General features: G+C 56.7%; 1 protein-coding gene across 1 annotated transcript in view; it reads right to left on the bottom strand.

Annotated features, from left to right (window-relative positions):
- Nucleotides 1-20,458, bottom strand: part of RASGRF1 (Ras protein specific guanine nucleotide releasing factor 1) — a 55,547-nt gene that overhangs the window by 20,663 nt on the left and 14,426 nt on the right. The window contains exons 4-13 of the mRNA XM_081124621.1: nt 17,158-17,250; nt 14,752-15,005; nt 11,312-11,391; nt 9,824-10,017; nt 9,406-9,515; nt 6,447-6,565; nt 4,526-4,686; nt 2,407-2,470; nt 1,897-2,033; nt 1,017-1,099 (exon numbers count right to left, since the gene is read on the bottom strand). Of these exons, the coding sequence (XP_080980747.1) occupies nt 1,017-1,099; nt 1,897-2,033; nt 2,407-2,470; nt 4,526-4,686; nt 6,447-6,565; nt 9,406-9,515; nt 9,824-10,017; nt 11,312-11,391; nt 14,752-15,005; nt 17,158-17,250 (1,295 nt within the window). The remainder of the gene's footprint in view (nt 1-1,016; nt 1,100-1,896; nt 2,034-2,406; nt 2,471-4,525; nt 4,687-6,446; nt 6,566-9,405; nt 9,516-9,823; nt 10,018-11,311; nt 11,392-14,751; nt 15,006-17,157; nt 17,251-20,458) is intronic.

The following is a 20,458-nucleotide window of genomic DNA, read 5'->3' as shown; positions in this document are numbered from 1 at the left end:
GTGGTGAAAAGATGAACAAAACCAGGTCCGTCTGTGCCTGGACATTTGCTCAGCTGTGGACAGGAGTGAGCACTGAACAGGCCACAACATGGATCCAGCTTGACAGCGTTGTGCCGACTGGAAGCAGCCAGTCGCAAAAGCCCACACGCACTATGACCCCACTTACACGAAATGCCCAGAACAGGCAAACCCTAGACAGAAGGTAGGCTGGCGGCTGCCAGGGCCAGGGAGAGGGGGGGACTGGAAGCGACTAGTAGCACCTATGGGGTGTCTGCTGGGGGGTGGGAATATTCTGCACTTAGACGGTGGATGGCCACACAGCACAGCGAACCCGCTGACATCCACTGGTGGGTGGAGGCCTACGAGCCACCCGGGGCTGGGGGCACAGGAAGGAGGGCCTGTCAGGGGTCGGGGGCCCAGACGCTGGAGGAGAAGTGACCGGTGCCAGCAAACGCCCCCCTCACCCCTGGAGCTGCTCAAACGCACCCAAGGGCCCTGGAAGCTTGTGTTTCTTAAGTTTTGTCATTTCATAAATGGGAAAAGAAAGTCATTACCAAAAAAAAAAAAAAAAAAAAGTGCATAACATTTCATTCCTAATTTATATTTTAAACAGCCTAATACAAAAATCCACGAAGCCAAGGCCATCATCCAGATAGACATTAACTCGCCCTGGCCAGGTGGCTCAGTTGGTTAGAGCATCATCTCGAAACGTCGAGGCTGTGGGTTCAATCCCTGGTCCGGGCACATACCAGAGTCAACCAACGACACACAAATAAGTGGAACAACAAATCCATGTTTTTTTCCCCTCTCTCTCCCTTCCTCTCTCTAAAAATCAATCAATCAATCAATAATAATAGTAATAAACCCCACAAAAAACAAATAGACATGAACTCAAAACAGACAACAGATTCCCAAATGATGAAAGCAGCATGGTCGGGCCCAGTGGCCGGCTCAGCGTCCCTGCCACGCTGTGTGGCCCTCAGCGGCCCGGCCCCGACAGGGTTAAGGGCACTTACTTGATCATCTGTGGCACTGTGACCTTGGAATTTTCCTCAAAGGCGTTCATCATGAGTCCATTGCACCGGATGTTGTCGACACACTGGAATCAGCGTGGGGACCCCATATCAGAGCCCCCATCTCCATCCGGGGACCCAGGCCCAGTGGGGACTCTGCCAAGCGAGCCGTTCATGTGCCACCCCCACCCCGACACAGGTGGGCAGGGCCAAAGCAGAGCACCCCTCAGACGTTGGTTGGAAGACAAGCCCCAGCTCAGTGACCTTGTGGGGGTTTCCTTGACCTCCGTGAGCCTCAGTTTCTCTACCTGAAAAATGGGGATAGGGCTCCTCCCTCGCTGGGCTATTTGCCAATTTTGCTTTGAACAGGACGCACCCGCGCAAACGAAAAAGAAAAGGTATATCTCGGGGTGTCTGGGTGTGCGTGTGACTTTCTTCCTTCCCACTGTCCCCTGACCAAGCCCTCACATTTCTGCCATGAGAGGGTTTCTCCTTGGCAAGGTGGGTGGCGGCTATGTGGGGTCACATCACAGAATCTTCTGGTCTCAGGATGTGTGTGGTGGGAGTGGGGGTGGAAGTCACAGGGGTGTGACAGGCTGGCGCAGTGGAAGGTGGGTGTCCCCGGTCCTGGTCAAGGCTGGGACCCTCCAAACCCCACTTTTGCAGCCCAGCCCTCCCAGACCATCCTCAGCTCTGGTTCTGCCTCAACCCTGAAATGCATCACCTTAGCAGACAATCTAGAGATAAGGGGTTCCCAGACCCGACTTCGAGGGCGGCCCGGGAGATGGGACGGTTGTGCCCGGAGGACACCGGGCCTTTCCCATTAGAACCTGCTTGGGCGCGGAGGGGCCCCAGGCTTTTGGGACGAGGTGGCGCCGCTCACCTGGCTGATGTCGCTGGTCCATGCCGCCTTCTCCTGTCTGGACGAAGCCACGAGGATGACAGTGAAGGGCGGGGAGTCCTTGGGCTCCACCCCGATCTTAAAATCCAGGTGGTCCATGTCTTGGCTAGACCCTTTGGCTTCCAGTGGCAAAAGATGGAGTTAGCACAGTGAGCCCGGGGCCCTTTCCGAGCCGAAACCACTTTAACGCTTTACCCGCCGGGGAAGGCGGAGCGTCGGTGGGCACCAGGCCACTGGCTTTTCTCAGGACATTTTTTTCTCCTAACATGAGGAATCCCTGAGGGGGGGACCTCAAGGATGGGAGAACTGTGGCCCAGAGCACAGCGGGAGGGACTTTAGGAGTCACCGTCTAAAGGCCCAGGCCGGCCTCTCTGGGTCCAGGAGAGAGGCCACCTCACTCCAGGGACTCCCTCCCTCCCCCCGAGAACCACGCCTGGCCCAGCCTTTCGGGGTGAGCGTGTGCGTCCCTGCGCGAGTGGCTTCCACACCTACCTTCCTCCTCCGTACTCTCCGGGTCCTCCAACAAGGTGCAGTCGATGAGGGATACGACTCCATTCTGAAAAAGAGCGGGCCCAGGGCGTCGGGAGGGGGTGGCTTGGACAGTGAGCATAGTTGTGTTATAGTCCAAGTGGGCCTTTTGTGTTTTTTTTAAGCTGAGGGGCTTTATTTTCCTTTAAGAAACCCAATGAAGCGGGTGGATCACACGGATTGTCTCAGAGAGCCTTCCCCAATGAAGGGAGAGGTCACTGGGGTGCCCCCCCCCCCCCGCAGGGCCCGAGGGGCCTCTCCATGCCCCTCCCTGCAGCAGCTCCGAGGTGGCACCTAAATCCAGGGAAGTCTGAAACCCCTGTTCTAGGCCAGACCCCTCATGTAAACAACAGGGGAACAGGCCAGTTTCACGGACCCTTCGCAGGTTTTGTTATTCTGATTTTTACAGGTGAAGAAATGGAATCAGGGGGTTGTGTCCCCCCCAAGGTCAGCCCAAGGTCAGTCACTGTTCTTCAGTTTTTAGGAACATCTGGAAAAATGCCTGCTGTCCATGAGTGTGCAGGCCTCTCGGAGTCCCTTGCTACGTAGTGAGAAATAAGAGTAAGCACAGCTGTGGTGGTCGTGAGACACCCCCCGCCGCCCTCAGACACCCTTCCTCTGAGTGCCCTGGGCTGGGCGACCTGCCTCTTCTGCTTGTTAGAAAGCAGAAGCGAGGGGTGTAGCTGTGGAGACACAGCCTCCTGCTGGCTCTCGTCTGGGTCACTGGCGCTGGGGGCGGTCGGGGGGAGCCAAGAGGACAGGTGTACAAATGAAGAGCTGAGGCCTCTGGCCAGCAGCCGAGCGGGTGGTTGGAGTAGGGGAGGACCCCTTGGCCCCCTGTCGCGCCTGGGTGGCACCTCCCCAGAAGCCCGGGTCACGTGGGTCCTGATTTCCTGACCCACAGAAACAGAGATAACAGATGTTTGTGAATTAATTTCCCCGCATGCGGCCAACCAATTTGTCAACACTTGAACATGAGCCGTGTGTGTCCCCTGATGACACCACCTGGTCTGAAGGAGGTGATGGGCTAGGCGTCCGGGCTGTGGAGCAATTAAGGGTGCTCTGACCCCCATGCAGGCCACCATGTGCTCGGATTTGAAATCCATGGAGGTGGGTGTCCGTAGGGTGGACACGGTGCCGGGGAGGCTATAGCTCATCAGATGCTTCCTAATGACCGAGCAGGTCTGCGCCCACCTGCCAGCATCTATGAGAGCTGCCCCCCCCCCCCATTCCCAGGCGAGGAGCTTTCCCAGGGCCCCACTTGTGTGAGAGACAAGTGGGACCAGGCTCTGAGCTCAGAGCTGTGCACCAGAGATGTGCTGTGTTGGGGGCACGTCGGCTCTGCTTGGGGGTAGGTGTCACAGCAGGTGCCGTTTGAGAGGCCTTGAAGAGTCTGCAGGAGGTTTGCAGGGGGTAGGGGGGAGGGGGGAGGCTGTGCAGCTGAGTGGATGGCAGGAGCCAAGGTCCTGGGGTCAGTGAGGATGCAGGAAGGGGTTGGAGGTGCTTAGTCCCCCCATCTTTTGGGATGGGCCAGGTAGCTGAGTGTGGGGTCTCCTGCAGGGCTGGGAGGTCCTGAGGACCGGTCCTGTATGTGAGCACCCAGCCACCTGCAAGCATCACCTGGCCCGGTCAGGGCTCTTGCTGAGGAGTGAGTGCTGACAGGGCCCTGGGAAGGTTCAGGCTGAGCTCCCTGTGATTAGAGATGAGAGGCTGTGGGCCTCAGGCAGGTGCCACCACGACCCTGCTCCCTGCACACAGACACACATGCACACAGGAACACAGGCACACATGCACACAGGAACACAGGCACACACGCACATAGGCGCACACACATATATGCACAGTTTAGGGGCTTGTTTAGTCCCCGGGGTCCTCTGCCCCACACCCAGCTGCGGAGGTCCTGATATTCACCTTCCCGTTTCCCACAAATTCTGCAGAAAACCAGTCATTCCAACTGCAGTGAAACCAGGGCTTGTGTGTGTGCTCATGTCCCTGACACCCTTGTCCACCGTCCAGGCCCACGGTCAGCGCAGGGCCTGCTGTGAGCCCAGCCCACGGCCCGAGGCTCCTCCCGAGGCCTTACCTTGGTCAGGTGCAGTTTCCCGCCAGAGCCTCTGGTGCAGATGATCAGGTGCTTGGAGAACAGGAAGCACTGGCGCTCGCCCTCCTTCTTTAGAGACAGAGACCCCAGGCGCCCCCTGGTGATCTTGCCCTTTTCCGACATGGGCACCTGGATGAGGGAGCCTGCGGAAGGAGGAGACCCTGGCTGACCCCATCTGCCCTGGCCTCTGAGCAACTCTGGAGTCGATGTGGGACTAACTGGGAACAAGGTGATCCCAGTCCTAGTAGCAAACCTGCACCTGGGTCTCGCCCCCCAGCCCCTCCTCAGGGCCAGGTGGCGGGGACAGGGCTTGGGGGATGATCAGAGAGGCTCCATGTGGGACCCTGTGACTCCCAGCAAGGGCCAGGCCTAGGTAGGCAAGGAGCCCTCACGACACAGACCCTGCGATGAGAATGCCGCCTGAGGGGGATGCTTGGGGTGGCAGGAGGCTGAACAGGTGGGGGGCTCGCTATGGCTCAGGGGGATGAACAAGAAATGGCACCGGCTGCCACACACAGCCGAGGTCAGCATCACCAACCAATCAGACTTTGCCACAGAGCAGGTGGCCATGAGGGACCCATCTGCTGTTCCTACTCTGGCCCCCGCCCTTAATACTTCTACCTGTGAACTCCTACTTATCCTTCAAGACTACACTCCAGGCTGCCTCCTCAGGGAGCCCTCCCTGACTGACTGTCCCTGGTCCTGCTCTGGGCCACCCCTCTGCCTCCTGCCAACACTCATCCCTGCTGGAAGCCCTGCCCTGGGCTCGTCCCCTCATGACTCTCTGTTGCATTGTCCACTTCTGGGGTGGGCATTTATTCTCTGTGTCCCTGGATCCCCTTGGTGGCCTGGCATGAACCAGGCGGGCATCAGTGTGACTGAACAAGTGAAAAAGGCCTGCCAGGTCCCCCTGTCTTGTCTCCAGGCAATGGGGCAGATTCCAGGAATCTGTGGAGACACCGTCCACCCAAGGAGAGGTCATTCTTGGGGATACTTCCCACTTGGATCCAGTGCAGCTCAGGGGAGACGAGGGACAGGCAAGGCTGGCTCTGGGCTCCACAGGTCACAGGGTGGGCCTGGGGCACAGGGCCCCACATAGGGGCTTGGAAGGAACTCCAGGTAGACAATCCCCTTGCTGAGGGCAGCGGAGACCAGAGCAGCCGAACAGGCCAGCGGCGGGTGCTGGTGAGCTTCTGTCTGGTCAGAGGGCCTGGGCCAGACAGAAGGAACTCGGGAGTCCACTCCGAAGCGGGGCCGCCTCCATGGCATCACGCAGGCCCCTAGCGTTCCACAGAACACGGGGCCCGAACGAGGTGACCTTCAAATGCATCGCAGCACTAACATGCCTGAGTTGGCATCAGTCCCTCCTCGACAGGGGCCTCTGCCGGCCCCTCACCAGCGGCCTGCGCCTCTCCACACTATCCCCAGGTGAGCTGAGGCCGAGGGGGACAGAAACCATCTTCCCAGAAGAACTGCTGTGGTCACAGCCTCCCCAAGGGGCCACACATGATGAGCAGGGGACAGAGGGGCCGACCCACGCTGACTTCCCCCGACGCCGAAATTGCCTGTCATTCACAGCGCCAGCCCGCATCTGTCCTCACCCTTTGCCCCTGCTCGCTCCCAGAAGGGACTTGTTTTGTTTACTAGAACCTACAGCAGACAACCAAGGCCACCTGAGAGAATTGTGTGCACATCTGGGGAGAAGGAAACGGAAAGCCAGTGACATCTGGATCTCTGCGTACAGACACCACCATCCACACGCAGCTGTCCCTCTCCTCCAGCAGCCCTGAGGACCCAGCAGTCACATGGGCAGGTGGGGCAGCTGAACCAGCCGGAGGTGCCAAGTGTCGCCTGCGCCCCCTGCCCCGCCTCAGTGCTGGGGCTCCCTGGGCACAGGCCTTACCTTGTCTCACAAAAGTCTGGCTGGTATCCAGCAGGATCTCGCAGCCTTCAATAATCATGCGCTCGATGGCCAGATTTTTCCGGATGTTTTCCGTCTCGCTGACTTCATCGTGCATTATCCTGTGGAGAAGGGAAATGACATGGTCAAGAGATGGAGGAAAAGCCAAATCCGGGAAGAAAAAGCCCGGCACCCAGGAATCTCAGCGGAGGCTCCCAACGAAGGGGTCTAGGGCTGGAATGTACTGAGCGTGCTGGACACTGAAAGGTATGATCTCATCTTATCTTTCTGACCGCCCAAGGGGGCAGGTGATCTTATTTCAGAGCAAAGGAAATGGAGAGATGAACAGGTAAGAAGCAGGTCTCTAGGATTTAAAAGTCTGAAACGTGTGGGACACAGCAGCACTGGGAGGAAGATGGGAGTACAGGAGACATCCTTAGTTCACTAATATGTCCCTCATCCAACCAGCCCTATCCGTCCACAGAAGGAACAAACTTTGTTCCTGCCCCAGGGCCTTTGCGCTTCCTGTTTAGTGCCCCCCGAACGCTCTATATACAGCTGTTTTCTTAATAATGGCTCTGGAACAGCTTATTTTTGGAGGACGGGGCAATGCAGCTGGCTCAGGGAACACTGACTTCAGTTATTTCTGTGAATTCTGGCGCATCTGAGAGAATCAGGACACAGCTTGCCCTGAGAGCAGACAACGGTCCCTAATGTCCCTGTTCCGATGGCTGCAACACCAGCCGTGTCCAAGAGGTGGCACCCGTGACCTGCTTTTTAGAAATACTGCCGGTGGGGAACAAATGAAGAGGACCCTAAGAGAGCTGTCAAGGTGGCTCCGAGCCTTGATGGGTTTCCAGGAGCCTAGGAAAGTAGCGGGTCATCTATGGTACGAGGGGCCCGACTTGGAACATACCACCTCCTTCTGCTCAGGCCCTTAGCACGTGCTGTTCCCTCCCCCTGAATGCTCTTCATGCGGCTCTTTCCTTAATACTTTCTCTGAAATGGCTTATTTCTGGAGGACCTGGCCCTGCAGCTGGCTCAGGGGAGACCGAACTCAGTTACCTCTGTAGGTTCTGGCACATCTGGGAGGGAAGCAGGACACACCTGGCCCCTAAATCTGAGAATACAGACCGCTGTCCAATTCGTCTGTTTTTGGGGGTGTTTTTCCCCGACTGCTACACCACCCGTGTCCACGAGGTGGCACCTGCGTGGGAAAATGGACCAGGGACTTGTCTACCTTGCTGAGAGCTCCTGGATTTCCAGGAGCCTGGGATGGCAGCAGGTAATTTACCCCGGGGAGGGGGGTAATGGAAAAACACACCACCTACTCCAGCTCAGGGTCTTTGCACTTGCCGTTCCCCCCCCGAATTCTCTTACATGGCTGTTTACTTAATGTTGACTGTGGAGTGGTTTATGTTCCAAGGACCTGCTCGGAAGAAGTCCCTGCCTGTTCTGCCTCATGGCTTGTGTACTTGTGGTTTCATTCCCCTGAATTCTTTTATATGGCTGTTATTTATCTATTTATTTTATTAATCCTCACTCGAGGATTTTTTCCATTGATTTTCAGAGAGAGTTGAAGGGAGGGGGGGGAGAGAGAAAGAGAGACAGAGAGAAACACTGATGTGAGAGAGACACATCGACTGGTTGCTTCCCTCACATGCCCCGACTGGGGCTGGGGATCGAACCTGCAGGTACATGCCCTTGACTGGGAATCGAACCCTTCAGTGCGTGGGCCGATGCTCTAACCACTGAGCCACCGGCCACGGCTTAATGTTCCTATTTTCAGAGTGGGGCCTTGAGATGGGGTCTCTTCCTCAGCCACCTCGGTTTCTCCCTCCCTCCCTCCCTCCCTCCCTCCCTCCCTCCCTCCCTCCCTCCCTCCCTCCCTCCCTCCCGGCAGTGCTCTTACAGAAGCTCGGCCTCAGCCCTTGGAAAGATGCGGGTGAGGGAGGCGCCTTTCAGGGGAGTGTGTGAGTTCCTGGGATGGGGTTCATTTCTGGAGGTGACCCAAGGCCATTGGCCCCATTTCTCTTGATCAGGGTGGGGTTGGGCGAGGAAGGCTCTGTCTGGTGGAAAGCGAGGGAGGGGGGATTGCACAGCAGCAGCAGTTCTGCTGTCAGACCTGTGTCCCTGCGGCTGCCCAAGATACGTGCAGCCCCTGGCTGGGTTCATGTTGGGGGCCGGGGGACGGCCATACCTGCAGCTGGGGACTCTGGGAAGGCAGCACGGTTTCCAGGGCCTGGGGTTCCTGGGGGATAAGGCTGGGCAACCACTGAGCCCAGGAGATGGGGGTTCAGGAAAAACAGGGCAAAGGCCAGAGGCAGGGGAGAGCCAGCCTCCGGGGGTAGTATTCTGAGCATGGCATCCAGCACTGGTTATCTGAGAGGAGCATGAAGGGGCTGTTGTCATGGTGACAGGAAGCCCTCCGCTGTGCTGGGTTCGGGGCCAGGGGCCGGTGATGGGTGGGGGAACAACCGAAGAGTGGGCTGCACACTAGGACCCTGGGGGACAGGGGATCAGGGCCTGTGGGGGGCAGCACCTCCTCCCTGGCCTCCCCTTGCAGAGGGAGGCTCCCCCAGGCTTCAGGGACTGAGAGGAGGCTGGCGGGGGGCCTTGAGTTGCCCACCTGTGCTGGCTGGAGCCTTGGGCACATGCAGGCCCGTCTCCCAGAACCCCCTTGGGGGGCACCTATAGCCACAGGCTTTGACACACTGATGATGGAGAATAGGGTGTCCTGGGAGGTGGGCCCTGCCTTGGACCCCAATTGCACTAGGGCAGCACCCCAGCTGTGCCCATGTGGGCTCGAGCTGCAAACCGGAGCACTGCTCCCGGGGACTCTGCTTCCATGCCCCCCTGGAATCCTACCCTGAGCATGCATGTTACCATGGGGGCTCAGCACACTCTGGGGGGCATCCTCAGCCCGGGACTGTGCCCGGGGTGGGGCCCTGAGCCGGCTCACCTGGACAGTTCCTCTAGCTTGGACTTGGCATAGTCCAGGCTGTTTCGCTCCACGTGCTCGTGAGGAGTGTGGGCCAGGAGCTCGTGCAGCGTCAGGATGTACCTGGGGATCTGCGGCGAGGAGGGGCAGGGGACAGGGGACGGGAAGGACAGAGGGACAAAGACAGAGCAGCATTGGGAAGGGTTCTCTCAGCTCCGAGGACACCTGCAGGAGGCAGGGCCTGGGGTGCACTGGGGACCAGGAGGGACAGGGCACCCGAGGGAGCTGTCCCCTTGCCTCCCCACGACGCCTGCTCCGGGGGGCAGGACGGGCCTCACCCCGTTCTCCAGGCCGCCCTGAGCGGGCAGGGTAGGGCCAGGGCCCTTTCAGAGGCCTGGCTCTGGCAGCCTCAGGGGTGGTCGGGACTGGCTCAGCCCACCTGGAACATGGGGTAGGTGAGGAAGGTCTCTAGCGTCCTCTCCTCGCAGTCCGGCTTGGCCTCGTAATGCTTGAGCAGCTTGTCGAAGTCGCGGTTCTGCTTGCAGTGGGCCAGGATCTGCAGGCTGTACTGGTGATTGCGCACGAACTCCTGGTAGATGTTGAGCATTGGCAGCAGGATGTCGAACAGGTCGGCTGGAAGGGGGGGGGGGTCGGCGGGGTCAGCGGACACCCCCGCCCCCGCCCCGGGGAGGCCCCTGCCTTTTTGGCGGGGTCTCTGGCCAGGTCGGTGGCCCCAGACATTGGCACTGCACCAGAATCTCCGATGTTGAGAGCTGGGGCCCTGTCTAGTCTGACACGTGCCCTGGGGGTCAGCGAGAGGAGGTGTAGTGGGTGCCCCCAACCCCCTTCAGCCCCCAGGCTCGCCGTCTCCAGCTGCCGGGGTGGCTGAGGGCTCCCAGCTGGGTCCTCCCCGGCCTGCTCTCGGCTGAAGGAGGCTGCCTCGCATGAGTCACGTCCCACCCAAGGGAGGGTCCAGGTTGGGGCGTAAAGGCCAACCCAGTCCCTCACTTAGGGAATCCTTGAAGGGCCATCCCAGCCCCCCAGCTTCCATGGGGCCAGCCAAGGGCCTGGCAGTACCTGCATCAATGCCACACTCCCCTCTGCCCGACCCCCACGGTGTGATGCCAAAGGCTCTCCAACAGGCCTCCCTGCCAGTGTCCCACCTGCGACAGCAACCTATCTAAGGTCACAGGCAGGTCAGGAGGTGGCCTGGAACTGGGTGTCCTGACACCCCCGTTCCAGGTCTTCCTACCCTGAGACACAGCCTGCCGAGTCTCTGTCCCTTACCCGTCCCCTCGGCCATGTGTCCCTGTCCCCACAGCCCCAGGCACTCAAACCAGCCCTGCCCTCTTGACTGGGTGGGCTGGCCCCATGCCAACCTCCACCGACAAGCCCCGGGCTTGAGGGCACCAGAGCATCGCACCGCGGTCAACGGGCACAAGAAAACACACGCTAAAACGGGCAGTTTCAAAAGCCGGCAGCGACATTCAGATTCTATATTCAGCATGTCCTCAATTATGCAAAATGGGGAAAGAAAGAGCCTTGAGATCTACGCACGCACAGAGAAAAATTGGAAGAAAACACCCAAGTGTTTACTGTGGTATCTTTGGGAGGCAGAACTACGGTTGATATTTTTAAAACGTTTTCTACTTTTTTTGGTTTCTCAAGTTTTCTCAAATGGGTCCGTAGATATTATTTTTAAAGGGAAAAAAGCAGATAAGGAACTAAAAATATATCGCTTCCTCCTAGAGACAGAGCTTTCTGCCAACGTGCCTTTCCTCCTGGGCTCCCTCTGAGGGCTTCTCTGTGGGTTTCTAAAGGGCCACTTTGTGTCACTCTGGAAGGACCGATGTGCCTCCAGCCTGGAAGGATGGCCCCAGAGAGGGACTCCATGGGTGGAGGCTGGGGCAAGGGGGCTGAGACTCACCAAGGACCAGAGTGGGCCAGCTGGAGATTCGGGCCTTCAGGCCCTGGTAGAAGATCTGGTGCAGGAACATGATGGTCTCGCTGCAAGAGAAAGGGAGGGTGAGGAGGGCAGGGACCTCCTCCCCTGGGTGCACACAGCTCGGGGGCTCCCAGGGGGACTCCAGCAGCAAACCCCTGTCTCAGGTGAGACCTGCTGTGAAAACCACTTCAGTGGAACAGACGGTGTAATTTGCAGGATCCAGAGCAGAACGAATGCTTGAGACCCCTGTTGAGAATGGACTAGGAGTTTCTAGAGGTGACAGCAGAGCATTGGGGTCCCCTGCCCGGGAGGGGAGGCACCCCGAGGGATCCTGGAGGAACCAGGAGCTCACTCAGAGCAGGATAGCAGCTTAGGGACATAATAAGCTAGAACTATAAGAAATAGAGTCCATGAAGCCTCCCCCTTTTCAGATAGACACTGAGGATCTCACCTGTCATCATACTATCCAGAAATTACTGTTGTTACCTGTCTAATAAACCCCATGAATTTCTGCTTTTTTTTGTAATTGGCCAGTCATGTCCACTTACTATTTTTTTCTCTAATTTTAAATAGTGTTCTAGATTAAGCACATTATCTGGCCTATACACACACACTCATAGCCATTCTTGCTCAGCTGTCTGCCCATTGATTGCGTGTCTGGTGTTTGGGGCAGTTTTCCCATTTTTTTTCTGCTTCATGCTCGGGGCACTGAGGCTCCCACTCCGCGGCGTGGCTCCCGCTCACCGGTGTCTTATAGTTTCATCTTACACGTAAATACTTAACTAGAGTTTGCTTTGGTGTAAGATGTGATTAGGGTATAAACGTGACAGTTCCCCAGACTGGGTAGCCAACTGCCCAGTTCCATTTGTCAAATATACCAGCTATCTCTCCGCTTTTGCTAAGCTGCCTTTTATTTTTTATTTATTTTATTTTTTTAAAAGCAGTGTTTTTTAAAAAGTTTTTATTGCCCGGCTGGGCCTGGCTCAGCGGTTGAGCGTCGACCTAGGATCCAGGCGATCGGGGTTCGATTCCCGGTCAGGGCACATGCCCTGGTTGTGGGCTCGATCAATGACTCTCTCATCACTGATGTTTCTATCTCTGTCTCTCCCTCTCCCTTCCTCTCTCTGAAATCAATAAAGATATATTTTAAAAAAAAAAGTGTTTATTTATTTTTAGAGAGAGGAAGGGAGAGGGAGAGAGAGAAACATCAATGGTGAGAGTCACTGACCTGCTGCCTCCTGTGCGCCCCCTGCTGGGGATCGAGCCCACAACCCGGGCCTGAGCCCTGACCAGGAATCGAACCTGTGACCTCCTGGTTCACGGGTTGATTCTCAACCATTGAGCCACACCGGCCGGGCTAGGCTGCCTTTTATATTACTGAATTCTCGTACATCCCTAAGCCTGTTTCTGGACCATTTTACTTCTATGCTCTATTGGTCTATTTCATTACTGTTAATATACTTATAAAGCTTTACATTTTAATTACAAGCAGGGAATGTTTCTCTTGTCTTCTTATCAATCATTCTTATATAGTTAGTATTTATTCCTTCAGTTGAACTCTGACATCATTCTGTGAGGCGGCCCTGGATTGGAATTGTATGAAACATATACCAGGTTTTGGGTGGGAATCACATCTTTATGACATGGAATCTGTCCGTCCAGGAGGCTGGCCTGCTGCCTGTCTTTGTACAGCCTATAAGCTTGGAAGAATTTTTACATTTTTAAGTGGTTGGGGGGGAAAAATCAAAGGGATGTTTCCTGATATGTGAAAATTATGTGAAATTCACATTTTAGTGTCCGTAAACAGAGTGGGGACAGCCATGCCGATTAGTTTATGGATTATCTGATTGCTTGTTTTATTTTTTAAAATTTATTTAAATACTTAAATAATTTATTTAAATAGAAAGAAACATTGATTTGTTGTTCCACTTAGTTAGGCATCATTAGTTGATTCTTGTATGTGCCCTGACCAGGGATCAAACCCGCAACCTTGGCATTTTGGGTCGACACTCTAACCGCTGAGCCACACCGGCCAGGCTGACTGCTTAGTTTTGACGGAGACCGTGTGGCTCACGAGGCCTAACATGCTGACTGTCGGGCCCTCACAGAAGTTGGCAGGTCCCTGGGAGTGGGAGTGCAGTGCACATGGGTACAACTGTCCTTCGTGGGTGTCCCTGTCTCTGTCCACAGCATGTGATTATATTCTAATGGGGACCCAGACACGAATGAAATCATCATCCGGGTGTGGTGGGTGCTGCTACAGCGGGGCCCTGGAGCGAACAACCAGGGACATGACACCCGAGGGAAGAGGTGGAGAGAGAGCAGGAGATGGACATCGGAAGGAGGGTCGGGTGGGCCCAGCATTCCAGGAGGGGCAGTGACGTCCACGGGACACACTGGGATGCGCTTATCTTCCTGGTTCCCTCCCTGAGCCCTGACCCTCCCCGAGGCCAGTCCCGGGCACGCAGGGCAGCGCCCAACCTCTCCTCTCCCGCCCCACCCTCTGCTCAGCGCCCTCTGGGTTGAAGCGCCCACCCTCCTGGCTCCCAGCCCAGGCAGGTGACCAGGTGACGCTGCTGTGTTCCCTGCCAGGCTTCATTCTTCTCCGTCCAGGGCTCCCAGCAGCCACTGCCAATCAATCAGACACCCACCATCTGTCACCCGGGCGGGATGCCTTTCGTGGCGCTGGGAAGCGGGAGTGGTCCCCAGCATGTGTCCGTGTGTCGCCTGGCCTGGCTGTTGGGAAAGGGGGCTAGTCCCCATCTGTAAGCTCATCCTCTGGGCTGAACGACCCCTGCCCCGCTCTGCAGCGGGCAGCTCAGCCCCGTGTTCACGCCCAGGTCACGATTCGGGAAAAGTAACCGCTTTATGAGCTGTGTGGATAGTGGGGTTCAGAGCAGCATTCAGAGGGGCCTGAGGCGTCTCAATTCCAACCTGGCCTCCGGGTCATGGCGACTGGATCCGAGCAGGAGAGTGGGACCTAGTTGCCTTTTTGTAGCTTGGTGCACAACCCTAAGCACCACTGATGTCTTGGGTGGAACAGTCCTTTGTGGGGGGCCTGTCCCCGGGCACTGTGGAATGTTTAGCAGCATCCCTGGCCTCTACCCGCCAGATGCCAACAGCAACCTCCCCCCCCAGCCCAGCCGAGTCCTCACAACCAGAAATGTCCCCAAACATTGACAAATGTCCTGGGGGGGATGACATGGCCCTGCTCAGAACCAGCACTCAGACATACACTGTGTGGGCCTCACGTTGTTGGGGGGCCGGCGTGACCTCAGCCGCGTGACCTCGGCACCTTCCTTCCTCCCGGGGCCTCAGTTTCCTCGCCTGCACTTGGTGGAAACTAGATGGGGGCGAGGGCCCAAGCTGGGCTCAGTGCAGCCGGTGCAGGCCCCGAGGTGGGGCGCCCGGGGGGTGCTCACCTGTTGAGGAAGATGCTGCTGACGTCGTCGTGAGTGATGGGGGGCTTCTTGGAGCTGGCGGCCATGCGCAGGGGGCGCAGGAAGTTGTTGACCAGGATGTGCAGCTGCTGCACATACTCGGCCTCCGCCTCCAGCATGCTGAACACGACCTGGTTCCTCTTGCGCATGCTGTCGGCGTGGGGCGAGCGGATGTAGTCCTGGATGATGGTCTTCCACTTGCGGCGACACAGCCAGCCCCGCAGGAAGCTCTGCACCTGGGTGCGCACGGGGTGGAGGGATCCTCAGCGTGGTGGGGGGGGGGCTCCCAAGGGCGGGGACCGGGGCGCCGTCAGCCCCCCAGGCCGGGTGTGCAGAGACCAGAGCGCAAGGTCCCCGGACAGGGCTGCTGAGATGCTGCTGGGCCGGTGCCCAGACTGGCAGGCTCAGCTGGTCAGAAATGCAGCCCCCAGCCCCCTGCATGTTAACGAGCCCCCCTGGCTCCTTCAGAAGCATTCCCCGAAGGAGGACAGTGTGGCCCCAGCCCCGTAATGGGAGGTGGGGGAGGACAGCGGGTGCCAGGCTGCTGTGCTGGGCACAGCTCACACCTCTTCCCGTCCAATCACTGGCCGGAGAGCCCAGAAGTTCAGTTACAGCTCATCTGGGGAGAGGGAGATTATCAAATTGAACCGAAGATGGCAAATTAGTTACTCTCATGCCTCGGCCTCATCGAGTGCCTCTGAGAACTGGCGCTTGCCCGGAACCTCCCCTCCTGCCTCCTCCTGGAAATGACACTTGTCTCCGATTTGGGCGCCTCGTTTTGGCAGGAACTTGGGAAGGGCCTCGATTCACACACAGAATTGTTCTAAGAGGCACATGCTTCGGATCAAGATGCCACCTACGTCCCTGCTACCCAGGGCACCCGGAGCAAGGGTGCTGGGCAGTGCCTGGGTGGGGGCTGGGGAACCAGAGGTAGCACCGTGCTGGTCAGACCTGCCAGCGGGGGGTTCACCCTGGAGAGGGGAGGCCAGGCCTGGGCCCTGCCAGGGCTCCGAGGACAGGAAGGTGCTCTTGTGAGGGAGCCGCTTGCTTTGAGGCTCCAGGAGGTGACAATAGAGGGAAGGAGGTGGGTTTCAGATGGTGCTTAACAAAAATTTCCAACCAGAATGGCTTCTCTAAAGTGGGCCAGGAAAGCCCAGTGGGGCCACGACTGAGAAGGATGGCCTGCTACCCCTCCCGGTGCATGAGTAGCAGGGACGTAGGTGGCACCTTGATCGGAAGCATGTTCCTCTTAGAACAACTCTGTGTGTGAATCGAGGCCCTTCCCAAGTTCCTGCCTGGTGGGGCTTGGCTCAGACCTGGGGGGCAAATCCCACTGTCTACAGGGCCTGGCAGGGTCCTATAGGGTGCAAAGCCAGCTGGGTGGGGACTGATGGGGTCACACATCCTCACCTGTCGGTATGTGGGAGGTGGACCCTGGGGCTGCGGGACCTGCCTTTTCAGGACATGGTATGTGCCAGGGACCAGGGATGTGGGCTCTGGAGCTTGGGGCCAGGGTTTAAATGTCACTCCTCAAACACCTGTCTGTGGCTCAGTTCCCCACGTGTGAGATGCAGATAATAAAACCTCAGAGGGTTGGCCGTTAGGAGTGAATTTGTGGGCTATAAAGCTCCTGGAATAGTGTCTGGCATACAGAAAGTACTGTAATAAGTTTAGTTTGTAAAGCGCTGGCCACAGATGAAAGGAAAGAGGAAGACAGCTTGTGGGCTCAGAACCCCAACATGCCAGAGGCCGCGCCTGGCCCATGGGTCCCCCTGCCCGCTAAGCAGGCGGGCTCTCTGGTTTCACTTGTGTTTCTTAGGGTGAGTCAGGCTCCCTGCAACAGGCCTGGAAAGCTGCAAGTGAGTCGTGAGCTTTCCCTCCGAACCCCCATGCGGTGGCCCAGGGTCCTGGTCGCTGGGTGGATGGACCCCCCGGTACCTTCTCAGATGTCTGTCCCTCTGGACTCTAACAGGGCAAAACCAGTGGGGTCTCAGAAAGGCCAGATTCCCATGCCGAGGTGTGCTGGGGACTAGAGGGGACAGTTGGGTGGAAGTGTTGGCTGACAGTGAGTGGGGCATGCGGGGGAGTGACCTCAGGGAGGTGGCCCGGGGGACCTGGTCCAGGCTGCATGGTGTTGTGAGGAGAGCTCTCTGCTTAGAGTCCCATGGCCTGGGTTCCTGTCCTTTCTTTCTCAGAGTCTCTGTTTTCTTATCTGTAAAATAGGCTGAGCCACCCTCCTCCCAGGGACGACCCGAAGAGATGTCTCAACAAGGTGCTGCTATTTAGGGGGCTGTGTCTCTGGAGCTTAGGTGAGGGGGGTGGCCCTGGGGACAGGGGGCTCTCTGCAGAGGGCTGGGGTGGTGGCGCAGCCCAGGGTGTGGGACAGACCTTCTTGATTTTCTTGATGTCACTGTCCTCGTCGTTGGGGGTGACGGTCTGGGTGGACTGGATTCGCTCGTTGTCCTTGAGCAAGGACGCGATCTGCAATGGAAACAAAGGTCAGCCACCTAGAGGGTCACTGGCCATCAGGCACCGTGTGGCAAGTGGGTGCCCTGCAACTTCCTCCCTGAGGGTTGGCGGCCCTGAAGCCCAGGTCCCTCGCTCTGTCCACCTGGGGTCCTGACAGCTGCACGCTGGCTCTGAGTGACCTTGGGCGATGCCTTTCCGCTCTCCGGGCTGCAGACAACCACCTGGGAGCTGTGGCCTGAATCTGTGAATCTGTTTTCTACTCTTCAACCATCACTCCCTTCGCTCTTGGCTTTTTATTCTGGTCAGATAGATGGAACATAAAGTTTACCATTTTAGCCAGTTTTTTTGGTTTGTTTGTTTGCTTTTGTTAATCCACACCTGAGGGTATTTTATCTATTGCTTTTCAGAGAGAGTGGAAGGGAGGGAGGGAAGGGGAGAGAGAGAGAGAAACATCGATGGGAGAGAGACACATGGGTTGGTTGCCTCCTGCAGGAGCCTCAACCAGGGTGGGGGAGTGAACCTGCAACCCAGGTACATGCCCTTGACTGGGAATTGAACCCGAGACCCTTTGGGGGCAGGGCTGATGCTCTAACCACTGAGCAACACCAGCCAGGGCCATTTTAGCAGGTTTGAGGTGCACAGCTCAGGGGCATTAAGAACATTCCCATTGTTGTGAAGCCATCCCTTCCATCCATCTCCAGAACTATCTCACCTTCCCAAAGCGAGCCTCTGAACCTATTCAACATTAACTCCCCCTCCCTCCCATAGCCCCTGGCAACCACCCTTCTCTTCCCGGTCTCTATGACCTTGACATTCCAGGTCCCGCATCTCACTGGATTCAGTGTTTGCCTTTTAGTGACTGGCTTGTTTTACTCATAATCACGTCCTCAGGGTTCATCCCTGTTGTAGCAGGTGTCAGAAGTCCCTCCCTTTTTTATGGCTGAGTAATATTCCACCGTCCGGAGAGACCACATTTTGCAATCCATTCATCTACTGATGGATACTTGGGAGTCCCTTTATTTTCCAAACCAACCCCACTGGCAGCCCAGTCTGTCGCCAGAGAACGCAGGTGGCTGGGGCAGAGTCCTGTGGGAGTGGCTGTCCCCGCCCTGGGCAGGCCTGAAGCACTTCTCTAACCAAGAGCCCTCTTTGGGGGCATGACCTGGAAACCACTGGCCTAGAAAATGGGTCAGCCTGGGAATGAATGTCAGAGCGACCGTAAAAACCTCCATCTGCCTGCTTTGGGGGTCAGAGAGGTGGGCACAGCTGGCACCCCGGGACTCCTCTGGTGGACAGGCCAGGGCCCCTTCCCTTTACCCCTGAGTCTGCACGTCTTTGCTGGGTGCCCTTCACTGGGGCTACCTCAAGCCTTGGATTTTCCTGTTCAAATGCAGCACCTCTCATTTATTCTCCATCTTTGCTGTGAGCTCCGTGGCGGGAGGACCAAGACTCTGCATTCCTTAATGTGCTCCCATGCCAGGCACAGGGCTGGGCACTCAACACATACTGATGGCCACATTAATAAATGAATTAAAAAAAAAAAAAAAAACTAAAAAAAAATTCAGAGCAACCAAAACCTCAGCCACAGGAAAACACCACAGTTATTCAGCCCCACACAACTAAAAGTAGCAGCTCAAACCCTAGTGGGGAAGCTCAGCTGGTTAGAGCATCGTCCCCATACGCCAAGGTTGCAGGTTCGATCCCTGGTCAGGGCCCATACAAAGATCAGCCAATGAATGCATAACTAAGTGGAACAAATTGATGTTCCTCTCTCCCTCCCCCCTCCCTTCCTCTCTCTTTCTTTTTTTAAAAATAATCAGTAATTTTTAAAAGCTTAAAGGTAGCAGCTCAGGGAAACATAGGGAAACTGCCACAAAGCTGGCTCCCCCTTCAGGCCACCGACTGAACTGCAGACCGAGTGGGCTCCCGCAGTTGAGCGAAAGCACTTTGAGAGCAAAATGGAAGTTACCCGCTCTCACTCCGGGTTGCTAAAATTACCTGCCGATGCTTGAAGAGCGGCTGAAAATATCTGACTGAGAAATATTCAGTGCCCACAGGGGAGCTGCTGGCTTTTCTCTCCCCAGCTGCCCCGCCCCCTTTTTCTTCGATTCTCTTGAGAACATTTGCACATTGAAATAAAAGCTGATTCTTTGATGTGGACTCTCAAGGCTAAAGGAGACACACACACACACACACACACACACACACACACACTCCTGGGGAGCTCAGAGACTCGGGCACACTCAGTGAACATCCTCAGCCTTGGCCTGATATTGTCACCTCCACGCCAGTCTGCTTTCTTTGCAAGTTTTGGGATTTGCACCCAGTACCCTTTTGCCTTTGTTGGGTGACTTTTGTGTGTGTGTGTGTGTGTGTGTGTCTGTATTTAAAATTGATGGTGCTCCTTTCAGAGAGAGGCATTCCAGGACATCTACTCAGCAGGGACCAGGGCAAAAAATAGATGCAATTAGGCCAGGAGCTCTGCAACACACTCAGGCAATACGGGCAGCCCTGGATCCTTATTTAAGCATCAGGCCGGGTGGGCAAAGCTCTGCAGAGCTGGGAGCCTGGGGACCAGGCAGGAGTCTGGGCCAGTGTCAGGATGGCACAGGAGCCCCTGGGAGCTCATGGAGGGAGCCTTTCTCTCGCCCGGGCAGGCCCCTTCCTGAGTGGATTGGCTTTGGACCCTGGTTTGTTTGCTTGACACCCAAGAGCTGCCTCTGTTTACCCTTGTCCATGGGTGGCCATGGAGAATGGGGACTTTAGTTCACAGCCCAACTCGCTGGCAAGTGTCCAGCTCCGGCTGCCCAACCTGGCTCAGTGGCAGGCGTCTTGGCTGGCCACTCTCCCTCCTCCACAGAGTGGCTTTCTCGACCCTCCTTTTCCACACCCCTTGGGGCATGGTGCACTGGCCCCACCCCAGCATCCTCTCTGGACACAGTTCCTTTAGTCCAGAATGGGTTTCATCAGCAGTCACTGATGATAGGATTAATCCAGGTTTTTCTCTTTCTGGTAGCAGCCAAGGTTTTGCTCAAGATCACTGCCACATAACTCAGTTCTTTCTCCTTCCTTCAATTCCCCGTGGCCTCTTCCAGGCCCAGGAGACGCCTGCCCATCTCTGTCTCCCTTTGTGCCAACCCGTCAGCATGTCCTGGTGGGGTCACTGTGTTGGGTGCTGTCCTTAGCAAGGTTGAGACAGCGCTGGAGGTTGAGAAGTCAG

Source organism: Miniopterus schreibersii, assembly GCF_964146895.1.
Source record: "Miniopterus schreibersii genome assembly, chromosome: 22".
Taxonomy (NCBI): Eukaryota; Metazoa; Chordata; class Mammalia; order Chiroptera; family Miniopteridae; genus Miniopterus; species Miniopterus schreibersii.
Note: the sequence above shows the minus strand (reverse complement) of the source record. Positions and strands in the feature narration are given on the sequence as shown.